This window comes from Pundamilia nyererei, unplaced genomic scaffold (assembly GCF_000239375.1).
Source record: "Pundamilia nyererei isolate P.nyererei 1_Seehausen unplaced genomic scaffold, PunNye1.0 scaffold00086, whole genome shotgun sequence".
Lineage (NCBI taxonomy): Eukaryota > Metazoa > Chordata > Actinopteri > Cichliformes > Cichlidae > Pundamilia > Pundamilia nyererei.
In genome coordinates, this window is record NW_005187487.1 from 2456516 (window position 1) to 2477233 (window position 20718).

Below are 20718 nucleotides of genomic sequence, written 5' to 3' on the forward strand. Positions count from 1 at the left end.
GATTTGATCAAAAAAATCGGAATTGAGCATTAAGACCTGCAGTATGAACGTAGCCAAAAAGACAGGAAGCTGGAAGAGATGAAGAGTTTCATTTGGAGTTACCAGGAGAAACAGCAAGATTTGTATGCCAGATGGACGTCAGCTCGGGTGGAGCAAGTTTGCATGCAAAGTTAGAAAGGGAGCAGGCAAAAGAAGATGAATATAACGCTTTAAGTTCAGAAAAATGAAACATAATGTTTTTTACTGAAATATTTTGTTTTTCTCCCTTTTTACTTTAAGCAAAAATAATCTTTTTTTAAATCTAGAATTTATTGCTGTCGTGTGCACCTACATTTATTCTACTGGTTATATGAGTAATATTGAAAGTTTTTTTTGTTTTTTTTTTTAAAGTTCATGTGTCTAAAGGTTAATTGCATACTTGTAGGTGTTTTCTGTAGCTTCACAGTAGAATAGCAAAGCTGTGACACAATGAGTGCAGTGGGTATCTGAGTTAATCATTGTAATAGGACAGGAGTGTGCAGAGTGATTCTCTTCTTACTGTACATTTGAAAGTTGCCTTGCCTTTGCTCATTAAGAGTGGTAATCACCAAAGAACATGTATAGAAGAAGAATGCCACTCACCAAAACTGAAATACCAACTACATTAATGATGTGTTACTACACGTGCCAGAAGAGTAAACTGCTTTCAGATAGTTGCATTAAAATTATTTGAAGGCTCAAACACAAAAGCTATCCGCTACAGCTGGCCATACCAACACACCTGTCAATCAAAGCTGCTATGCCCCAATTTTAAGTTTAAGGAAAATCCCATATAAATGGGTAAACTAACCATAAAGTTCAAAATAGTGTTTTGCAGCAGGCTGTGAAGATGTTTATTCTTATTTGTCCTGTAAAATTGAACATTTTAACATGAGAGTTTCTAGGGATTGGCTCATTTTTAAAGTCAGTCCCCATAGGAATTAAGGGAACTGTATATTTTAGCCTCAGGGTTGCAGGTTGCTAATCACTCACCAAAACATGTTTAATATAGAGTTATTGTTACAAGTAATTGCTATTTTTACTATGGGATGTGTCATTCAGCTTGCACTGTCATTCAGCCGGTTGTCATTTACCAAAAGAAAAAACAAAAAACTTAAGATGATGTATTGCCTGAAGTTTTTTTTAGTGTGTGGTTTACCATATGGGGTACATGATATGGGATTTAAATTAAATATGCAATTAAAATGCATAATCTTAAAACTTTTGCTAATGTGCTGGTGTGCCAAGGTTTTTAATGGTTGCAAGAGTGCATGTGAAATGTTCTTATTTAAGGCACTTAAACTACAAGACGCTAGAGCTTAAATGCACTTTGTGTGCTTAGTGCAACTAGTAAAACCACACAACCACCACAATTTCCTGGTTTCAGTAATGCTTCAAAAATACTTTCATTTCTTAATACCAGACAGAATATAGAAGATTGATGCATTTTTTTTCTTTTTTAATTATTTGTTTAGAGCAAGCCAACTTTGATTAAAACTGAATGGAAATGATCTTATATGTGATCAAAGCTCAGTCACTTCCTTGGTAAATTGTGGCTGTTTACAACACTTACTGCAATACAAGCAAACATTTCAGATTTGTTGTAATAAAGCGAGTAATAACGCATTCTTCTCTTTTCTTCCAGGGGATATCATTTTCAATGCATGCTATCCAGAATTGCCTCCAGATTTTATTTTTGGAGAAGATGCTGAGTTTCTCCCTGAACCCTCTGAACTACCAGTGAGTAGAATGGAAGAATGTGAAATGTTTAATAGAGGGAAAGGGTTTTTTTTATATATATAATTTTCCAGTGAGTACAGTCTTTATCACCACATCTGCTCCACACCACAACATGCATTTGCTAAATCCACCTCTGATTCATTTTTATTAATTCTGCATGTCATTCTTCAAATGGTGGATGGTCACAACCTTATTGACTGAAGTGGCCAGGAGAGGTTTAGTTCATAGTACATCTAAATTTTAGAAAAGCAAACAAACACTATGCATTTTCTGTGGATCTTGAGCCTTAGCTGTTGTAGTGATTACACTTCTTATAATTGTTTTGATTTGCTGTTTATCTGTACATCTGATCATCTCTGTGAATCTGTGATTCACTGGACAGCTAGTCTGAACAAATGAAAATGTACTGTCCATGTTTATAATGTGCCCTTTTTCATAAAGAGAGTACTTCTTTTTAGATGGACAAAATGTAATTTAAAGTTTTATTAGATTCATGTGAATGCTCTTCTTCCTGGAAATTTACCTGGACATTCTTGGTATTTGTTCAGTCATGTTTTGTTTAATTGTCATTAATTTTCCTCTTTGAAAATGGTTCCAAGAAGTCATTTTTTCTTTTTTAACCATACAATGTCAACACAGAAGTATGTGGACAGCTGCAAACGGTTTTGAGCCTAGCAGGAGAACTGGTTTTCAAGGACAGATTGCATCAGCATTGTGTAGTTTCAGATGAGGTGTGGTTGTTTGTTTTGCATATTAATAAAAGCACCACAAAATTGCATCATCACTGTAAGTTCCAGTAAATCCCAAAGGATTTTGAAAGATACAAATGAATACTTGGTCAGACTTACTGTCATGGGGTAACTTTAGCACATGTATACTTAAAGGTTTCACAATTAAACCAGAAAGTTTAAAATTTCTGTCGCCCAAACATTAAAAGATTTCTCAAAAACTAAAATACAAGCGACAAAAGCTGCTTATGTCTTCCCAAAGATCGCTGGCTTGGAGCAAAGAATGGGTAATGATGGTAAAGAATCACTGTACTGCACTAATCTGCAAAAATCCTGATAATGTTTATAAAGGCTCTATTTTCTCAGTTATGGCAATGGCAGCTGCAGTGTTTAAAGTTGTCTTGATCTGTGCTCAATCAGCCAAGTAAGGAAATCCCAAAACGTTGATTCTGTCAGCATGGTAGCATTTTCAGTGGGAGAAAAGTTTCATCACTTCTTAGGTCACTTGGATGAGTGATAAAGTGTTTCTCCCACTGAAATCGCTGTGTGCAGATGAACAGAATAAAAGTATGGGTAGTGTTTAAAGTTTAAACTTTTTTAACTTTAGCTTGAGGAGCTTGAGTTACAGTTCAAAATAATATTTCATCATACTATACTGCCCTTGGTGCAGTTTCTCAATTTGTGCTCTGTCTGAAACCCATTTCCTTGCTTTTTTAATGGCATTGTCACTTAAAACCAGCTTTCTTCTCATTGGCTGTTCCTTCCAAACAGAAGTGTTGCAGCTAATTTCCCATAGAGCATACTGTACAGTCTACTCTGTATAATTAGCATACGTTTGAGTGAATGTCTGTAGTATTTTTTTCTGTAGGTTTTTTCTTTTCTGACATAAACTTATAACAGCCAACTTAGTTGTAAACAAATGAAAATGTATGTTAAACATGGCAAAAGTAGAAATTTTCATATTTACATTGTTAAGCTGATTAAACAGTTAGGAGTTCTATCTCAGCTCGATTGGTCACTGGTTTAGCATGTCATTCCTAAATTACATTGTGGAATAATTACACCAATCTAATTTCCTGTGTTTGGATAGTCTAATATTTTGTCTTTTATGTTATTTTCTATCTAATATATATATATATATATATATCTTATAATCACAACGTTACATTCAGTTTTTTAGTGTGCAAAATCACACACTTACACATACAGGAGGTTTACCTACTATGTTTGTAACTGTGTGATACACAAGTTCTGTACAAATAAAGTTTATTATTATTAGTAATATTATTATTACCTAGCCAGGTAGAGCATGGAATGTCTACTACCAAACAGCTGTTATAGCTACAGAGCAGTTTGAGACAAGCAAATGCCTTGATATGTGGGCTGAGCTTCACAGGTGCCAGGGCATGCCGTGAAGTATTATGGTCAGTGTACTAATTTTCCACTGTGCCACTGTTATCAGAGCCCATGGCTCTGAGATGAAGAGGGTTTGTTGGATCAGGAGCGCAGTCGGGGGGCATGCTCCTTGTTTACAGGGTTGTGCATTTCATCCCCCAGGGTCAAACTATTGGAGCCTAGTTTTACTGTTACTTCCTGAGGCAACTAAAGGAAAATATTAGGCCAAACGACTCGCACTGTGGCAAGATGGCAAAAGGGTGCCTCATTGTGACAACGTGCCTGAACGGCCACAGCAAATTTGGCAGCGCAGTTACATCTACGCAGCTACAGATACACTCTCTGATGATTAAATTTATATCATTCTGACCCTAGGGTCTCTCGTGCACAGTAAATCACATTGTATAGTGCATGTCATCATGTTTTTGCCTGGCTAAAGCAGGGTACAATACACTAGAAAAACTTTATCATTAAACTTTTCACTGTAGTGTAGCGTTGTTCTTTCTGGGGCATTCAACAATTCAAGATCTAATTTGTACGTAACAGCAGATATCACTGTCCCAGTTTATGTATGTGACATTCAAAAATATATTTTCTGTTTAAAAATATTTAACAAACTGAGTAATCATCTCTCAATTTCAAGGCACCCATTTGGCTTTTGTGCTGCTTTATTGTTTTTAATTTAAAAATGATTACAGAACCCAGCAACAATTTGCCAAAACACACCGGATGAATTAATTTTGTTTGATCCAAACATAGGATGCAATCAACGCAATCACACCTAATACATTAAAAAAAGGTAATGGAGGAGGCCAAGGAGAAGGACCTAAAACTGGGGTGGGCAATTCCAGGCCTCGAGGACCGGTGTCCTGCAGGTTTCAGATCTCACCTTGGGTCATCACACCTGAATCACATGATTAGTTCGTTACCAGGCCTCTGGAGAACTTCAGGAGCTAATTTAGCCATTTAAATCAGCTGTGTTGGTTCAAGGACACATCTAAAACCTGCAGGGACACCGGCCCTCAAGGCCTGGAGTTGCCCACCCCTGACCTAAAAGGAAGAAGCCAAACAGGGATCCAGTACCTACATAAGGCCCATGCTCAGCTACTGTGCAGCATCCGTTTTTTTTTCTTTTTTTTCTTTTTTTTTTAATGTGTTCTGAAATAAATGAATATGACTATAATTCTGTCATCTCCACAGCCTTTGGTAATTGCTACTAATCAAACCATTGACCTTGTACAATGATTCCTTTAAAAGTAATTTCTATTGGCATGTTTGCGTTGGGTTATTAGATGATGGTAAACACAACACAGACATGCCAATAGGGCTAGCTGGAAATGTGCAAACTTTTCTGTAGCTACTACTGGGTAGTTATCCATTGCTATTTTTGAAGCAGACTAGCATGGAGCTGCTAAATTCCCCTGCTTGTGTCAGAGTCTGGGAGAAGTGAGGGGAGTATTGCTCACTGTCTCATAAATCCAGCTGTGCACATAAGGGGAAGTACCTCCGCAGAGCCAGTGCTTGGCAGCCCACTGCTTGTTTATTTTCTCACTTATAGTCTTGCTGCGTTTTGCACTTCATGCTTTCATAATCCTCCTTCGTCTGTTTCTCTGCCTGAGATTCCCACTCCCTCCTTTTTCCTCTATATTTTCAGTAAGTACATCCCCCTCTCAGTGTTAAAAAACTCTCGATTCTGTGGAGTTCATTAATTTCCCCCTCATATCTCTTACCGTCTGGCCGTGGGAATTTAGATTGTTAAAACTGATTGTTATCTGAAAAATATTATTTTGATATATAAAACTGTGACTTATCATTAGAGTAACATGTTTTTATGAAAATAAATAACTTTGCACTTATAATAAGGAGCAAAACATTTTTGTGTGACACTGTCTCTTAATATCTCTTGGTGCTTGTGAGTTCTACTTCAAGTGGACTATGTTTCTAGCCATTGTTATCCAGGGGGTAAACATTAGGCTAATTTTAGGTCCTCTGTCAGTGGCTGGTTGAATTCCTGATGTCTCAGCAACACATTGCTCTTGTTTACAGCCAGTCAAGGGTATCATTAGCTTCTCTGTTTAGGCTTGTGTTTTTCCCTGCTGTCACCAGGCCTTGAGTAGGTTTATTATCCATGTTTCTGTTTAGACAGAGAAATGTATTGTTGTTGCAAAAGAAAAGGGAGGACTAAAACATGATGCATGTGCTACACAGTAGATGATCAGTAAGGTTTGGTAATATTATATGCACGTTAGAAACTGCATAACATATTCTAAAGTCTTGAGTGAAAATGTTTCCTTTTAGACAATTAGGCTCCTACTTAACTGCGGTTTTAGCCTGATCACATCATTGTGAAAGCATGCCTAAGATAACCTATCACCACAACTTCATGTATTAAAACTTCCTTTTGGAGGTGACGATAATACATGCTTAAATCGTTGCCTGCTCTCTCGTTACTGTGAAGTGCTAGCAAGTCTCAAAATGCCCACTCACCCAAAGATGTTTTTATGGAAAAGAAATTCAACTCTTATTAAAGGCTTGTCCCATTTCGTCGAACATTTTATAATGGTCTCACTTTTAACCGTTCGTCTAAAAACCTAAGGAGTAAAGTTGTATCTAAATAGATGAAATGAATGCATGTACATAGAATCACCAGTGAAATCTCGTAAAAACATTCGAAAAGTTTGGTGACTTTATCCAAAACATAATTTTGCAATCATTTTTTCTTGACAGATTGTACTTCTCTTACGACTGAGGGTCAAGTCTGAGAGAAGTTTCCAACTGACCTCCTTAGAAATGCTTTTTTTTGTACAATAACATATCTATTGGACCAATATACATTTATCTTCTTAAGCTACAGACCCTTGAAGCATGAGGTTTGGGGCTTTTTAATTTGTGCTGTTTTCACCAGTGCTTTTGATCCCTCATGCATTCAAAATTAGATGGGTGGATTAACTTTTCACTCTGTTAAAAACAGCAAAAAGTCACATGAAGTACTCACAAAAACTGATGGCAAAACGTCTCAAATTATTTTCTAGCCAAAACGTGTCAGTTTTATCCACATGGCAATGCTGACTTATTGCTATGGACAGCACGTTATCATTAACTTTTGTTTTAGTTTTCATCTCAACATTATTAACCTTGTCAATTTGGAAGCTGATCTGATATCTATAGCTTTAAGGTAACCTAAAACTTTTAAATGTTAGACTCAGATCCCCAGTGGCCAAGCAATCCATTGCAAGCAGCACTTTGAGTTCTGTTTTAACAGAAAGAGACCTCTGGCAGAGGTTAGTGACTGTTGTACTTACTTGAGGAAATTCTAGGAGCCTTGCCACCTTTAGAAGGTATAGCAAGTCAAACATGGACTACAAAGGCGGCAATAACAAAGTAATCCTCAAACCTCTGTAATTGTTAAGAAAGGCCCTTCCAAGAGTTTTAACCACAATGGATGATGAATGAAAGAGACTTTAAATATCCCTGCTGGATGATGAGAGGCCACATGTCCCACAAATAAGCCATTTATAGCCGAACAGTTCCATGAGAATATGAGAAAAGTCTGTCACAAATTTATTGAGGTTCGCTGTTATATTGTTGTTAGGGTGCAAGGGTTGACTGGAAACTACAGATGTAGGCTAAATAGCATCCAGACCATTGCTAATTGGCCACCAGGGCTGCTCCCTGCCTCAGCGTGCTTTGAAACTCTTAGTGGGTTGTTTTTTAACTGGTCAGTCATGTTAGCCCTCATACTAGTTTCATGACTCTAATTACTGTATGTCAAAGCAATGGAAAGTCATCTGCCAGTCTAATGGGTTTATTTTGGGCTCAGAGGGAGCCATTGTTCCTTTCAACATGGAGATAAATCTTAAGTCGGCCTATGATTGCCACCGCAACACTTAACCACACTGACACATTCATGACTGTTTAACCTAAAGATTTAATTGGGAAGGAGGCTTATCGGAGATTACTGAAACTATGGCGAGCATGTCGAGACTGTATAACACGCCACTTTGACTTTACTATGGAGATGACTAAAACACCCTAAAATATCCTTAACTGAATTGGCTTATTTGGGTGGCCTCAATACACTGCAATATAGATATAAACAAAAGTAATACACTTGAATACAATTAACATTTAATGCAGCCAGCAATCTGGACTGAAGCTTTGTCTGACCTCCATCAAGAGGTGAAGGTTTGTTTTTATTGGAATTATGTGTATTTGTTACTAGATTTGCATATTTTGTACTTTGTATGTTCATTTTGACATATGGTCTGACAAAATAATGCCCTGTTGGTTTCTGGCTATTCATTGGATATTAGATATTAGATTCATTGCATTAACCTGTAATCGTTTGTGATGTTTTAAGATGACTGGCCAATAATCTGCCCTCTCCCAATAATAATTATTATTACTATTATTATTGTTGTTGTTGTTCCTAAGGACCTCAGATGATTGAGATTGCTCTAAGCAATCTCAACGTTGTGAGACCAATTTGGCATTGTGTATCCTGATTCAGTTTACTTAGCGCAAAAGTCCATCTACAGTCACAATAATTGAGTCCCTTTACTGACCAAAGATGGACAAACTTAACTGCTTGATGCTTGTAAGAGATTGCACCAAAACAGGAAAGGAATGCTCTGTTATTTATATTTAGAAGCACATTTACTGCCTTTCCACAAATGCAGTGCAAGTGCCCCAAGTATTTTAAATTAATTTTTCTTAACAGAAAGTTCCATTAAAATCAACATGTCATTACTACGGATTATCATGAAAGAACATGCTATTGAATAAAGAAAATAAACTTGCAAAACCAAAGATAACTACAATTCCTTCAAAGACTAAATTCTCGTAGAAAAGCCAGCAAGTCATAAGTGTGCCATAAGTAAGTGCAGTCATTTGAGAATGGGTTAGTCCTGGGGGCAATCTTCAGAGAATACTTGAATAGTTCCTAGTGTTTGTCTTGAGATGCCCATTCTGAATTTTGGGGCTCTAATTTACTGGCCTAGAGTTGGAACCGTTAACATCAGCAACTTTACAAGTGACAACAATGGAAAGTTCACCAATGATTGTCAGAAGCAGCCCAAAGATTTTGCCTGATTTTCTTCTGACTGAAATGACCTCATCTTCTTAGCAATGGTGCCTAATAATCAGTTCTCTAAGACTGGCGAGATCAGAACGAAGACTAGTTCTAAAAAAAAACCACACCAGTAAAAAAAGATCTAAACGCTGCTGTTATGATCATGTCCACCTTAAGATTAAACATAAAAGCACTTAAAATAAATTTCTTATCAAGATTTCAAGAGAAGATCAGTTTCTGGCTTATCTGTGATAGCGGATTGTGTTTAGAGCAGGGGTGGAGAGCTCAGAGAAGTGGAGTTTGGAAAGACGTGTTAACCTAACATGGTGACAGGAATACAGCGGAATAGGTCTGCCCACGGGTTGCTGGGAAAAATGACCAGAAAGGAGGAAATGACAAAGACAGAGGGCGGAAGGGAGGGAAGGTGGAGAGCAATACCATTTTAATTCCTTACGTAGGTTATGTTGCATCATACATTTTTTCTTCCCTAATTCACCAAGTGATGGCAACACACTGGACTTCAGTGTTTGTACAAATGTTTGTATGGAATTGCCCCCCCCCACCTCCCCTTTCTGAAAAAACAAAAGATAAGGAAAAAAACTTTAAAAGCATTGAAGCTGATTGGGTAAGAGTTTGAAGTTGTGTATTCAGTGCGCATGCTGTAGCATGTCTGGGTATGATTGTCGTGATGCTGCATTTTGCTCGTGGCTGATCTGTGATTGTGGTGCACTGTTCTGTAATCTTGAATTCTTTACCACCCATTCCCTTCACATAATTTGTTGTACATAGTCAGCATGCACACCCACATCTAGAGTGAGTTATAGGTATTATAATAATAATATTGCAACATGAGAAGCCTTAAAAGGTTCTCTGTGTTTTGGCCCCAGAAAATATAAATCATGGTCTTCTCAGATCACTGACAGTGATTTGAATAAACAGTACAAAATGTTCCCGTTCACTCATACTGACATCAGATGGAGCAAGACAACCCACTGTGGGGCAAAAATGTTTTGGTGTGTTTCACCACTGATGGCTGCAGACAGTATTGTTAGACTCTGCATCTGTTAACCCATTCAGCTACACGAGTAATCGGCTTCCCTACTCTGTCCATTTACGACAGCAAAAGCAAATCTGAAGGTGTCATTGGCCAATGAAATCACAAAACTCTTTATCTTCTTTAACCTATTGTGATACGGGGAGTGAGCTTGCACCATGTAAGAACAGTCATCTCTAATGGTTCCTCTCTTTTTTACTCAACTAATGCTACCATTTGTTGGCCCCTGTTTCCCCCTTTCTTTGTGTGTAATAATTTCTCTGGTCTAGACTTGTCCAGTGATGCGTGCAGGTACGAAACTTTTGGGAGTTCCCCTGCATTCTGAATCTTTCCCATTCTACATATGCCTGAGAGCATGGGTTAGCCGTGATAGCCTCTCTGCACACGGCTTCAACATGTTTCCACTTAACCTTTTTGCAGTACTCTGCTGTGCGGTTCAAAGGTTGGCTCTTTCTTGTTTCTCTGGAAATCCCACATATTTTGGAACTGTTGAAGTGTAAGGATATCTCGTTTGGCTCTGTTCCCTCTAATTGGACAGGACTGTGTCACCTGTAACTGAGAAAAAAATTTTTTTTAAAAACTAAATAGGCTATTCTGGTCAGGAAATAAATATAGCTATTTAGTGTATTCATCTGTCCCCTTTGCTCCAGTTGTAATGATAGTTCAGCTAATGATAGTGCTGGTGGAAGTCTAGCTGCCTCTCAATTACCCCAGTTGAGTAAGATATTTAATTTTTGATAAACCTCATCTTGTATTCATGCAGGGCAAGAAAGACAGACGTATTGTCTGACAAACCCATACTTAAACTAATTTCTGTTGGTCTCTTTTGGTAAAACAGGTAACTCACCAGTGTATTACTGTTGTTTTCCACCCTTTTAATTTGGAGCAAGCGTTTAACTGTTTACGCTGCGGGCATTGTACAGATTCAAGAGAGATGCCTGAGTAGAATCTGGGGTGCTGGACCTGAAAGGCTGAAGGCACAAGTGTTTAAAATATTCTATATTTTTTGATTTGTCAATAAATATCGTGAAAACACCAAAGTGGACAAGTGACTCACCCAAAGACCTAAATAAAAATGGATGTAGCCACATTACACATTGATTTTTGTTTTGAAGCCTCATTGTTAGCATTTTGGTCACTGTCATGTTGATTTCTAAAGGCTAAAGGGACCGTATTTGGATTATAGGGTGTAGTGTCACCTTTATATTTTTCAATTAAAGCTTGCAAACCTGGCTAGTGTGCTACACTTATAGATACCAGATAATTATTGCTAATTAACAGGACTAATCAAATGCTCAAATTTCAGTCACCATAACTAGAGCGTAAACTCTTTTTTCTTTTTTTTAGACAGTCTGTATTGCATACCTTTCTATTTTATAGTTAATATCACCAAAACTCTTCAAAAGGCTCGAATGGATGCATTATTTGTTTATTTTAAATAAAGTAACCAGTGTTTTTCCAGCTGGGATTGGGTCAGTACTCTGTATCAGAAAATTGCATCCCTAAAAATAGGACATTTTATGATTACATCGTATTTTTGTGCTCAGGGAAAAGTGCAGAATAGATTAGCCTTGGTTTTAATCTTTTAACTTTATTTAGTAGCAATAAGAAACATGTACACGAACGTGTAAACGTGTGTGTGCCCCCCCCGGCCACCTTCCCAAAAAATTAAGACTCCTGAGAGAAGATGAGGACTTACACAATGAGGCATTGTATCAGGACAACTCCCATAAAAAATGGAGTGTGAAGCCAATCTAAGTGTTCGACTTCTCCCATCTAGGAAAAGGAAACATTCCCAGCATCACGTTACCCTCTGGTAATACTGCATGCCAAGCATTGATGAGCGCTTCCTATCTGCTGCTCCAACTCGTCCCCTGTTACTGTTTTAACAAAGAAACTCAGATGGCCCATAAAGCTACATTATGTCAACTTGTGCATAGTGTACCAACTGTTGCTCCCGCTTCCTTCCTGCTTTTGGGAATAATGGGTTCCAGCTTTTATTGGAGTTTATTATCGGCAGCGCTCACTGACAGGTCTGGGAATGCTTTTCATGTGCAGGGTATTGTTTGCAACCAGAGACTGATGAAGGAAAGGGGTGCTGGCTATTCCTAAACACTAGCTGATGTATGAAACAAATGCCAAGACTTAGATGGGACAGCGGTCTCAGCCCTCACGGTGGATTGGTGAACCACATTAAAAGTAGTCAGAAAAGTGCTATTTCTGTCAACAAGTTGTTCTGTGTTGGACACAAACCGCACAGATCACAGTGAAGGAAAATACACTGGGCTGAGAATGCCAAGTGTCTTCAACACATGACAAGAGCAATTTAGCATGATCTTACACTTGGCACTCTCCGGGGGCGAAACAGGGTGTGAGCCCACACTTGAATTAGCGACTAACAGAGATTAATTTAATACTTGGGAGTTTTTTAATGCCTCACACTTTCAAGTCTACAGCGATTTATTGGATCAGGTTGCCAGCATCTATAAAAATCACATTTAAGACGTAAAAACAAATATCTTCTCTTGGCCTATATAATTATCTTGCATTTTCAGATGCCAGTCCCTCTCTTATTGGCCTAAGATAAATATTGGATCGAAGATGGTACAGACGGATGGCACAGGAAGACATAATTCTGTCAACTTGGGTCTATTCAGTGTGAAGATGCCCAATTTAGGTGCACATTTTGTTCTTAAAGGAAAACACTTATTTTTTGTTGAGTTCTTTCCTTATGCTCAACATATGTACTGTGCTACACAGGCAAATATACTCCGATTGCTGTTATTATATGAACTATGTTGTTTCTCTTGAGTAATATGTTACAACCCAGCTTGTAAGGTGCTGCATAAGATGGAGCCTGACACTATAGAGTTTTTATAAAGCAGTTTTATTTAAATTTCTGGATAAATAAAATGAAAACACTGGGTTTCCTAGCTCAGAATGGGCCTTCCTACGCTGAATTTAATCGGGCCACTTCATTTACAAAAAAATAGTGATTCTAAATATTACATGTGAGTTATAGTTTTAGATTCCTTCTTGTCAGCCAAATTATTTCCATTTTTCTCACCAGGGAGAACTTTTTAACATTTGGTGAGCTGTCCCTTTAAAGGGTCAGATTACTGGGGGGGGGGCTATCAGAAGAAATTGACATGCTTTAAATATTAAAAGACACACTAGTTTTTAATATTGTATATTCCTACAGTGCTTCCTTTGCCCCCATTTCTGAAAGAATTCATTTTAGTTCAGGCACTATGTGTAGATCAGGATTTTATCAGATTATTGTTTTTGTTTTAAAATTTGGAAATTAGCAGTAAACATGAGAGCTTTAAAGTAAAAGTGTGCTTAAATTAATCTTGATCGAATGGGAAGCATTTGATTTACTGTTTTGTAACCGTAGAGTCATCTGTCTACAGTCAATAGAAGCAGGAAAACATGATAAAACGCTCTCTTTTGTAAGCTTGGAAGTTTTAAAGTATAGTTTATGGGCGGTACAGAAAGCAGAAAATTGATGTTAGCGTCAGCAGCCCCAGTTATAATTTTATTAGCCAATTCAGATTATTTATTTTTTATTCTTTTCTAAAGTTGACCGGCTTAAACTGATTATTCCACATTCCAGATTTCTTGTTTGCGCTACATAAACAAAAGTCAACTTTTTATTCATTTTATTTTTATAATAAAAGAAATTAGTGAACTTCAGTTTCCCCCAAATTGCTTTAAGTTACAAAATGTTCTTACAAAAAAGCTCTCCTGCTGAGGGAGGTACAAGAAAAAGGTAATTAACTGAAAATGACTTACACTAGGGATGGGAACTGAGAATGTTCCCAGAAGTCCAGTTCCGTGGAATCGTTAGTCTGCCTGCCTGTCGATCCCGCTTATCGGTTCTTGCACTCTTGCTATGATCAGCTAATTTCAGTTCGTGTGTCAGAGGATGAAAATAGTGGTGCAGACTACAGGTTGGATATGAACATTACTTTTGTTTTTATTGCACAAAAAAACGAGAGTGTGATAGTAACGTGGAGACTGCTGCAGGATGAAAACAACTGCATTATAATGCTAACACACCTTCAGTTCTTTGCAAGCACCTGCATAGACAACATGCGAACCCTAAGCTAGCCTAGAACCCAGAATGATGTTAAAGCTGAGTAAATGCTGAGTATGTGCTGGTTTTCATCTGAGTGTGTTTCAGATCATTTCAGAGAGTAACATGAAAGTAACATAACGAGTAGTATAACGAATGTCTTTCTTCTGGGTGTAATTAAGAAACGTACTTTGTTACTTTTAAGAAAAGTGTTTTGTGCAAAATGTGTAATAACTTTTTTACTTTACTTTGTTTGAGTAATGACCTCAACATTGACCACTACAAAGACAGGAAATACCTCTAACATTCACAAACATGTGACCACACTGCTTGTAATTATTTGCATGAATGTAATGTCTTTGATGTGCTGCTTAGAGATGATGGTGATAATGAGCCAAAGAGAATGGATAAGTGATATTGATAATGGAATCACTAAATTCGTATTAATTCCCATCCCTACAGTACAACCCCCTTTACCTAAAATATCCATGTTCAGCAAGGTGAAGGTGTCTTAAGTGTATAATTATGTTCGTTGTTACAAACATTTAGCAAGCACTGTCTGCATGTGACTATTTCCTGTGCTGCTCTGCGCATGTTGCAGATCCATGAGAAGACTGGCTAATAATTGGATATACATGAGACTGAATGGCCTAAACCGGAAATCATGCAATCCTGGTCCCCGGCCATCGTTCAGCTCTTAAAACCTGTTGGTTTCCATAATGTTGTGGATAGAATTGGAAGTAAAAGATGATTCACTGAGCCCTCAGTTCCTTAGATACTAAATCAAATCATCAAGTTCCACAGCTCACAAGGCAGCCTGTCAAAAAGCTGACAAATAGATTTATAGTGAGAATTTATCATAGCCACGACTGTCCAACCACGCTGATGTTACAACCTTCCTCTGATGAAGGCCACAATACCGAAACATTAGAGTACTTGTTGACATTCCAGGAAAGGACTTTGGTCAACTTTTATCTTATTTTTTGTGTAAGTGCCACTTGTTAACTCTGGAAGTCTGATAAATGTATTTGATACTATATTTGAAACGTTCTCAAATTACCATTCTTTGCCAGAGAGATCAAAGTTACTGGTCCTCCTGCTGAGACGTTAGATATCAGAGAACAGAAGCTCCGTTTGCAGAGCAACTATTTTAAAAGTAGGCCCCGTGGATTGCAAGTTCTCTTTATGGACTCTTTGATTTAATTTAAGGACAAGCTGTTCTTTTCATTTTTTTTTCATGCGTAAACCCACACACTGCCCGTTTAATTTAACAAGCTGTAATTTGAGTAAATTAATCAATAGGCAGAAAGAAGTAGCATTTTCTTTTAAAAGGCATAGTGTTCTATAATATTTATGTCTAAGCTATTTTGACTGTATTTTCAGCATTGACTTGGACACGCTGACACATGAATACCTCCAAAATGCTAAATCCTAATGCTAATCCAATATATTTTTAATCTGCAGTTTTTAACATTGATATTGAATCAAATCCTAATATCTTAAGGTAATACGATTATAAATTGCTTCCTTTACAGATATGAGCTCTTTTCAAAAATGGAAGGTATCAATTTTTATTTATTAAAGGTGACTGGTTTTATCATCAGCCAAGGTTAGGCTTAATCTTTTGACACAGGTTTAGCCACTGTGTTGTGACAAAATAATTGGATTATAAGGTCCAGATTGAACTGGGGACTATTGTTGAGACCATGATAGCTACCCCCTGTGGTTAAAGCCCTAAGAAAGATGTGTGACTTCCATACAGACTGATCTAGAGGGCATATAGATGGATATTTCCCCCCACTTCATCTCATCAGATGTTCAATCTTAGCTTTCAAATAGCCTAGATTGTGACTATTGCATCTTTTGTTTTTTGCTGTTTTTTTTCCCCATGTATCAAATCTGTACATTTTCCGCAGGGCTTATCCTATTCATGAAAAAAAATACACATAGATTTCTTTTGGCACACACAGCCTTCAGCAGAGCGTGTAAAATCAATTCAGTGAAGAGTCTGTACAGACTCTCATGTCTACACACACAGACACACACATTGCAACACATGAACATTGCTTTTTGGCTCAGTGCTTTTCATTCTGCTTGCGTCTATGTTTGACCAATGTTTTTCTGCAGCATTCAAGCTCTACCTTGTTAACTCAAAGTCAGAACATTCGAACAATATAAGACAAAGACAAGTGCACTCACTGTTTTTAACTATACATTTTTTAGCCGCCCTAACAGCTGGGTTCAGAAGCAGTGCTGGATGCATTGTTGGTCAGACCATAAGTTAGTTTAACACTTTGATTCAGTCTAAATTATCTCAACTATAGTACCTCGGTTAAATATATTTCTGCTCATTGCATGAGTAATATTTTGGTGAGATTTTGAATGCCATGAATGTAAAAAATTTTTGATTAAAGTGAACTGAGTGCATTAAAATATGCTACAGCTTTTCCCCAGAACATAAGAATATAATGTTTAGATTCCCTGAGTATTCATTTGCACCACCAGCAGCTTAAAGCTTTTATGAAGCATCAACTGAAAGGTTTGCCACTGAAATTGGTGATCTTTTGACATTCGACTTCAATGAAATGTATAACAAAGCAGCGTGGTCACCAGTGAAATATCTTAGCATCTTTCAATGTGTCAGTCCTCTGCTACCTTGATTTGTGACTTTGGTAGACACTTTTCTGATGAGGTTATTGGCTTCAATCACCAGTTTCAAGTGCTCATTTTGCAAATTATGGTCCCCACTGGAGTCAAAAAAGGAGCAGTGTATACTTTAGAATTGAGAATGCAGAGTCCCTCAGTTTCTCAGTCACATCGATGCCTCGCTTGTGATACCTGGGCTCAAAAAACAGAGATGCCGACTACAATAATGCTCAATCTGGGGCTTCGTACTGGGACTTTACAAACCATTGTGTGACCTCCAGGTTGCTATTTTTATCTTTTATATACTTCTATGATTTTCAAACATGCATACCAGGCGGACCTGCTGGTGTGAACACAAACATCTGAGCCAGTCTGACTGGGCATTAAATGATTTTGTGCAAAAGGGCAACTATAAACAAAAACCCAAAGTGATTCGCTCAGAATGTTGAAAGTGCGTGTGTTGAAACACTTTTAGGCTTTATGGGCAACAAATTTTGCACAGAAATTACAACAACAGGCTCTCTATATTGTAAGGTAAAGACCCTACAATAATACAAAGAAAACAGAAAAACCCAACAATCATATGATCATAATATGAGCAAGCACTTTGGCAACAGTGGGAAAGAAAAACTCCCTTTTAAGAAGAAGAAACCTCCAGCAGAACTGGGTTCAGGGAGGCACAGCAATGTGCCGTGACCGTTTGGGGTGAGGCAGGTAGAAACTGTGACATATATTCATAACATAACTGTAGCAGCTTTGTAGTATCCATGATCATTTTCACTTTGGAGTGTTCCTTACAAAACCAGCTAAATGAATGCCTGAGCACAGAGCAGTTTTATGCAGGGCAAAGTCAACCTTTTCAGCAGCAGTCTCTTTTACCTGGGAGCCACCCAACAGAAGCTCAGCCCTTGTGTCATTGGCCAATGAATAGCTCCACTGAAGGAGAGGTTAAGTACTAAGCTTGAGGGCACCTTAACTGTAATTACTGAGGGAGTGTTTCTGTGAAATAGCCTGTCTTATTGCTTTGCTTTTTCTCAACAGCAGTTCTGTGGTATGTTCATCACAGCTGTCTAATCTTAAGACTGATTAAAAAATACTTTTCTCTCACTGAGTTTACTTCACATGTTTATTATTACCTATCACAGGGAGTATAAATTCCTAGGCTCAGTCCAGTTTCTTTGGCCTTGGACTGCTTGCCTGAGCTCTTTAGCCTTCTTTTTTCCCCTCTCTCCCTACCCACTCACCTCCTATCCCTCCTCCCTCCCTCTCGCCCTCCTCAGTGGAGCTTCGCTGATATTCTGTGTCACAATCCTGACACAGCACTTCCTCAGTCTCTCCTCGGTTTCAGCTCCCTCCTACCCCTAGGCACTGACTGCCTCTTTTGGACAATGCCCATCCTTGTTTTCATCTCCCCCTTATTTCGGGAATCCCGGCATTGCTGGTAACCACTGGTGGGTCAGGACGATGAGGTCACCGTCTCTGTTTAGCCTGCCCTTGCCATTCCTCCTCCCTTGACAAAAAGAGGCTGTGGTTTGCTGTGAAACAATGAAAGCCTTCTCCACCGGACTGCCAAGAGGGAGACAGACAGTTGAGGAGACAAGCTAATGCAAGTCAAATAGATCCTGATTTTGATACCTTAATATAATGCATGTTAACGGTTACGGCATTCCCAGCACCTATTAATCCTTCCACCTACTCAGTGCTTACTGAAAAGGCATCCTTTTAAAGCTTGCTCATCATTTAGGTTGGGGAAGTTTCACATTTACTTGGGCCAGTGTGGTTATGTCATCAAGTTGCATGACTTGGTTCTGACTTATCCACAATTTGAATCTGCCAGCAGTATTTCACTTTCAGAATGAGAATGAGTTTCAGAATGGAGACTCACTTTCACTTTTCAGGACCAGGGGGCTGCACGAGACGGCCATCATCCTTAAACCAAAACGTTCATTTGACCCCTTTCCCTCCCCTCCTCATTGTCTGCATGTTAAATATTTTGGGGAGAAAAAGTTTCCCCGCTGGCAGATTTAATCTTACCTTTTCCAAAATGACTTGTATCTAATCACCTTGGATGATTGTGAACAAGGCAGCAGTTGTGTAAAAACTAGAAGTGGCAAATGGCCACTCGTCAAAGAGCAATTTTAAATTATCGTTTGATTCTCTTTAAACACGCACAGCCTTTTCCAGTCCAGACAATGAGGTAGACTCATTAAATCAGTAATTTATTTTTCTTTGCTTTGGTCTTGATTTGCATCTCTGTTATAAAGCTCTCACAACATTCATTGTCAAGAGCGCAGCCATCCATTTGTCTTGATTAGACCTGACATGTTTTCTGCTGTTTATTTTTTGCACGGTGTTGTTCACATTAATTCTAATTGTTTTATTCCTTGCGCATCAGTGATTGGGTTCTTTTTCAGAGTGAGGGGGGAAAAGGGCAATTTGTTTTATTTTATTTGGTAGAATTAGACCAGTTGGTCATGTTTGGTTGGTTCTGCTCACTCACATGTGGCAGATGGTTGTAGCTCCATCCTGTAAATTTGCATATTGGTCCCAAAGGGTCAAGTTCTGCTTGTGATGACTAAAACTGAGTTTGGTGAAAGAGAGATTCACAACAGAGCATTTAGACATGTACTAAATCGAATCTATTCAAACATCAGATATTTAATCGCTGTAGTAAAATCAGATAAGTAAATTAAGCGGTTGGGCTCTTGTATGCATCCTGACAATACAAATTGCCTTGTTATCCAAAATCTTCAATCATTGTGGCAACAGAGGTCAGAAATGTGACACGTACATCAGTTCAGACTCAGTACTTTTCCATATCAGTTTAAATGTGGCCACAGGACATCCTTTAGCACAACCCTTTCCTCCTCAATCTGTAATGGGAAGTAGGCTCTTCAGAATTAGGCAACTAACCTTTTTCCAAGATGAACCAGTTTTTTCCCCACTACCATGTTCTTAAGGTCTATCTTTACTGATACAAATAGTATTATTTTCTTTCTCTATGCAACTATTTTCAGTTGGGTAACAACATTTTACGCTGTTGTAACCAGTTTGGAATATGTTGCTAAAATTGGAGATTAGCTGACAGCAATGCTTCACCCCAAATAGGGATTAAACTAGATGTCCACTTCTATATATGCTTGTAATACCATGAGCTCCAAAATACTTCCTGTTAGCCTTCAGAGAGAGAAGATATAGTGCACTACCTGATGCGCTCCATGATTGCTCCTTGCAAAATAACCTATACTGTAGTCTATAATTTTCCAACAGGTTGTGCTGATATATTTGAGGAGTGTGCAGATGAAATATGATGGATATGGGGATAAAGACATTATTATGCCTTGTCAGAGTTTTTGCTGACTCAAAATTGCCATTACTTACAGCATTACTTAGTATACATAGTATACAGGCAAAACATCTGTGTTACCTAAGAAGTTTATGTGTTTTATTATGTGTTATCCCAAGGTAATGGGAAATAGTTAGTTTTTCAAATGAAAAGACCACATTCTACAGTTTCAAAGTTTTTGTGATCCGAGAGTTTTGCAGCACAAAAACACCTTAACCAAACTGTCTTTGACAACAGATATTTTCTTTAAGTAACTGAAAATGAAAGATGCTTTTGTCTAAAAATAATAACTCCACATTTACTTTTGGTTTCACGTTGAACATGGATGAAAGTCCCTTGTTTGATCCTTTCATCCTCTACACTCGCACTTTTATTTGGGTTTCTTGAAAGGCGCTATACAAATCTAAGTTATAATTATTATTATTTTATTTGGACTTAGTACACCATCACATGATGAGGCATGGCTATTTGGTCACTTGCTTTGACGGTCTCAAGCAACCAAGTTGTTTTAGCAACTAAAATGGATGAATTGGGTCATTTATCACCCCATTACAGTGGGGCAAAAAAGTATTTAGTCAGCCACCGATTGTGCAAGTTCCCCCACTTAAAATGATGACAGAGGTCAGTAATTTGCACCAGAGG

At 38.0% G+C, this 20718-nt stretch overlaps 1 protein-coding gene across 1 annotated transcript in view; it reads left to right on the plus strand.

Annotated features, from left to right (window-relative positions):
• Positions 1–20718, plus strand: part of babam2 (BRISC and BRCA1 A complex member 2) — a 123174-nt gene that overhangs the window by 16330 nt on the left and 86126 nt on the right. The window contains exon 4 of the mRNA XM_005738773.2: positions 1664–1758. Coding sequence (XP_005738830.1) covers positions 1664–1758 — 95 coding nt within the window. The remainder of the gene's footprint in view (positions 1–1663; positions 1759–20718) is intronic.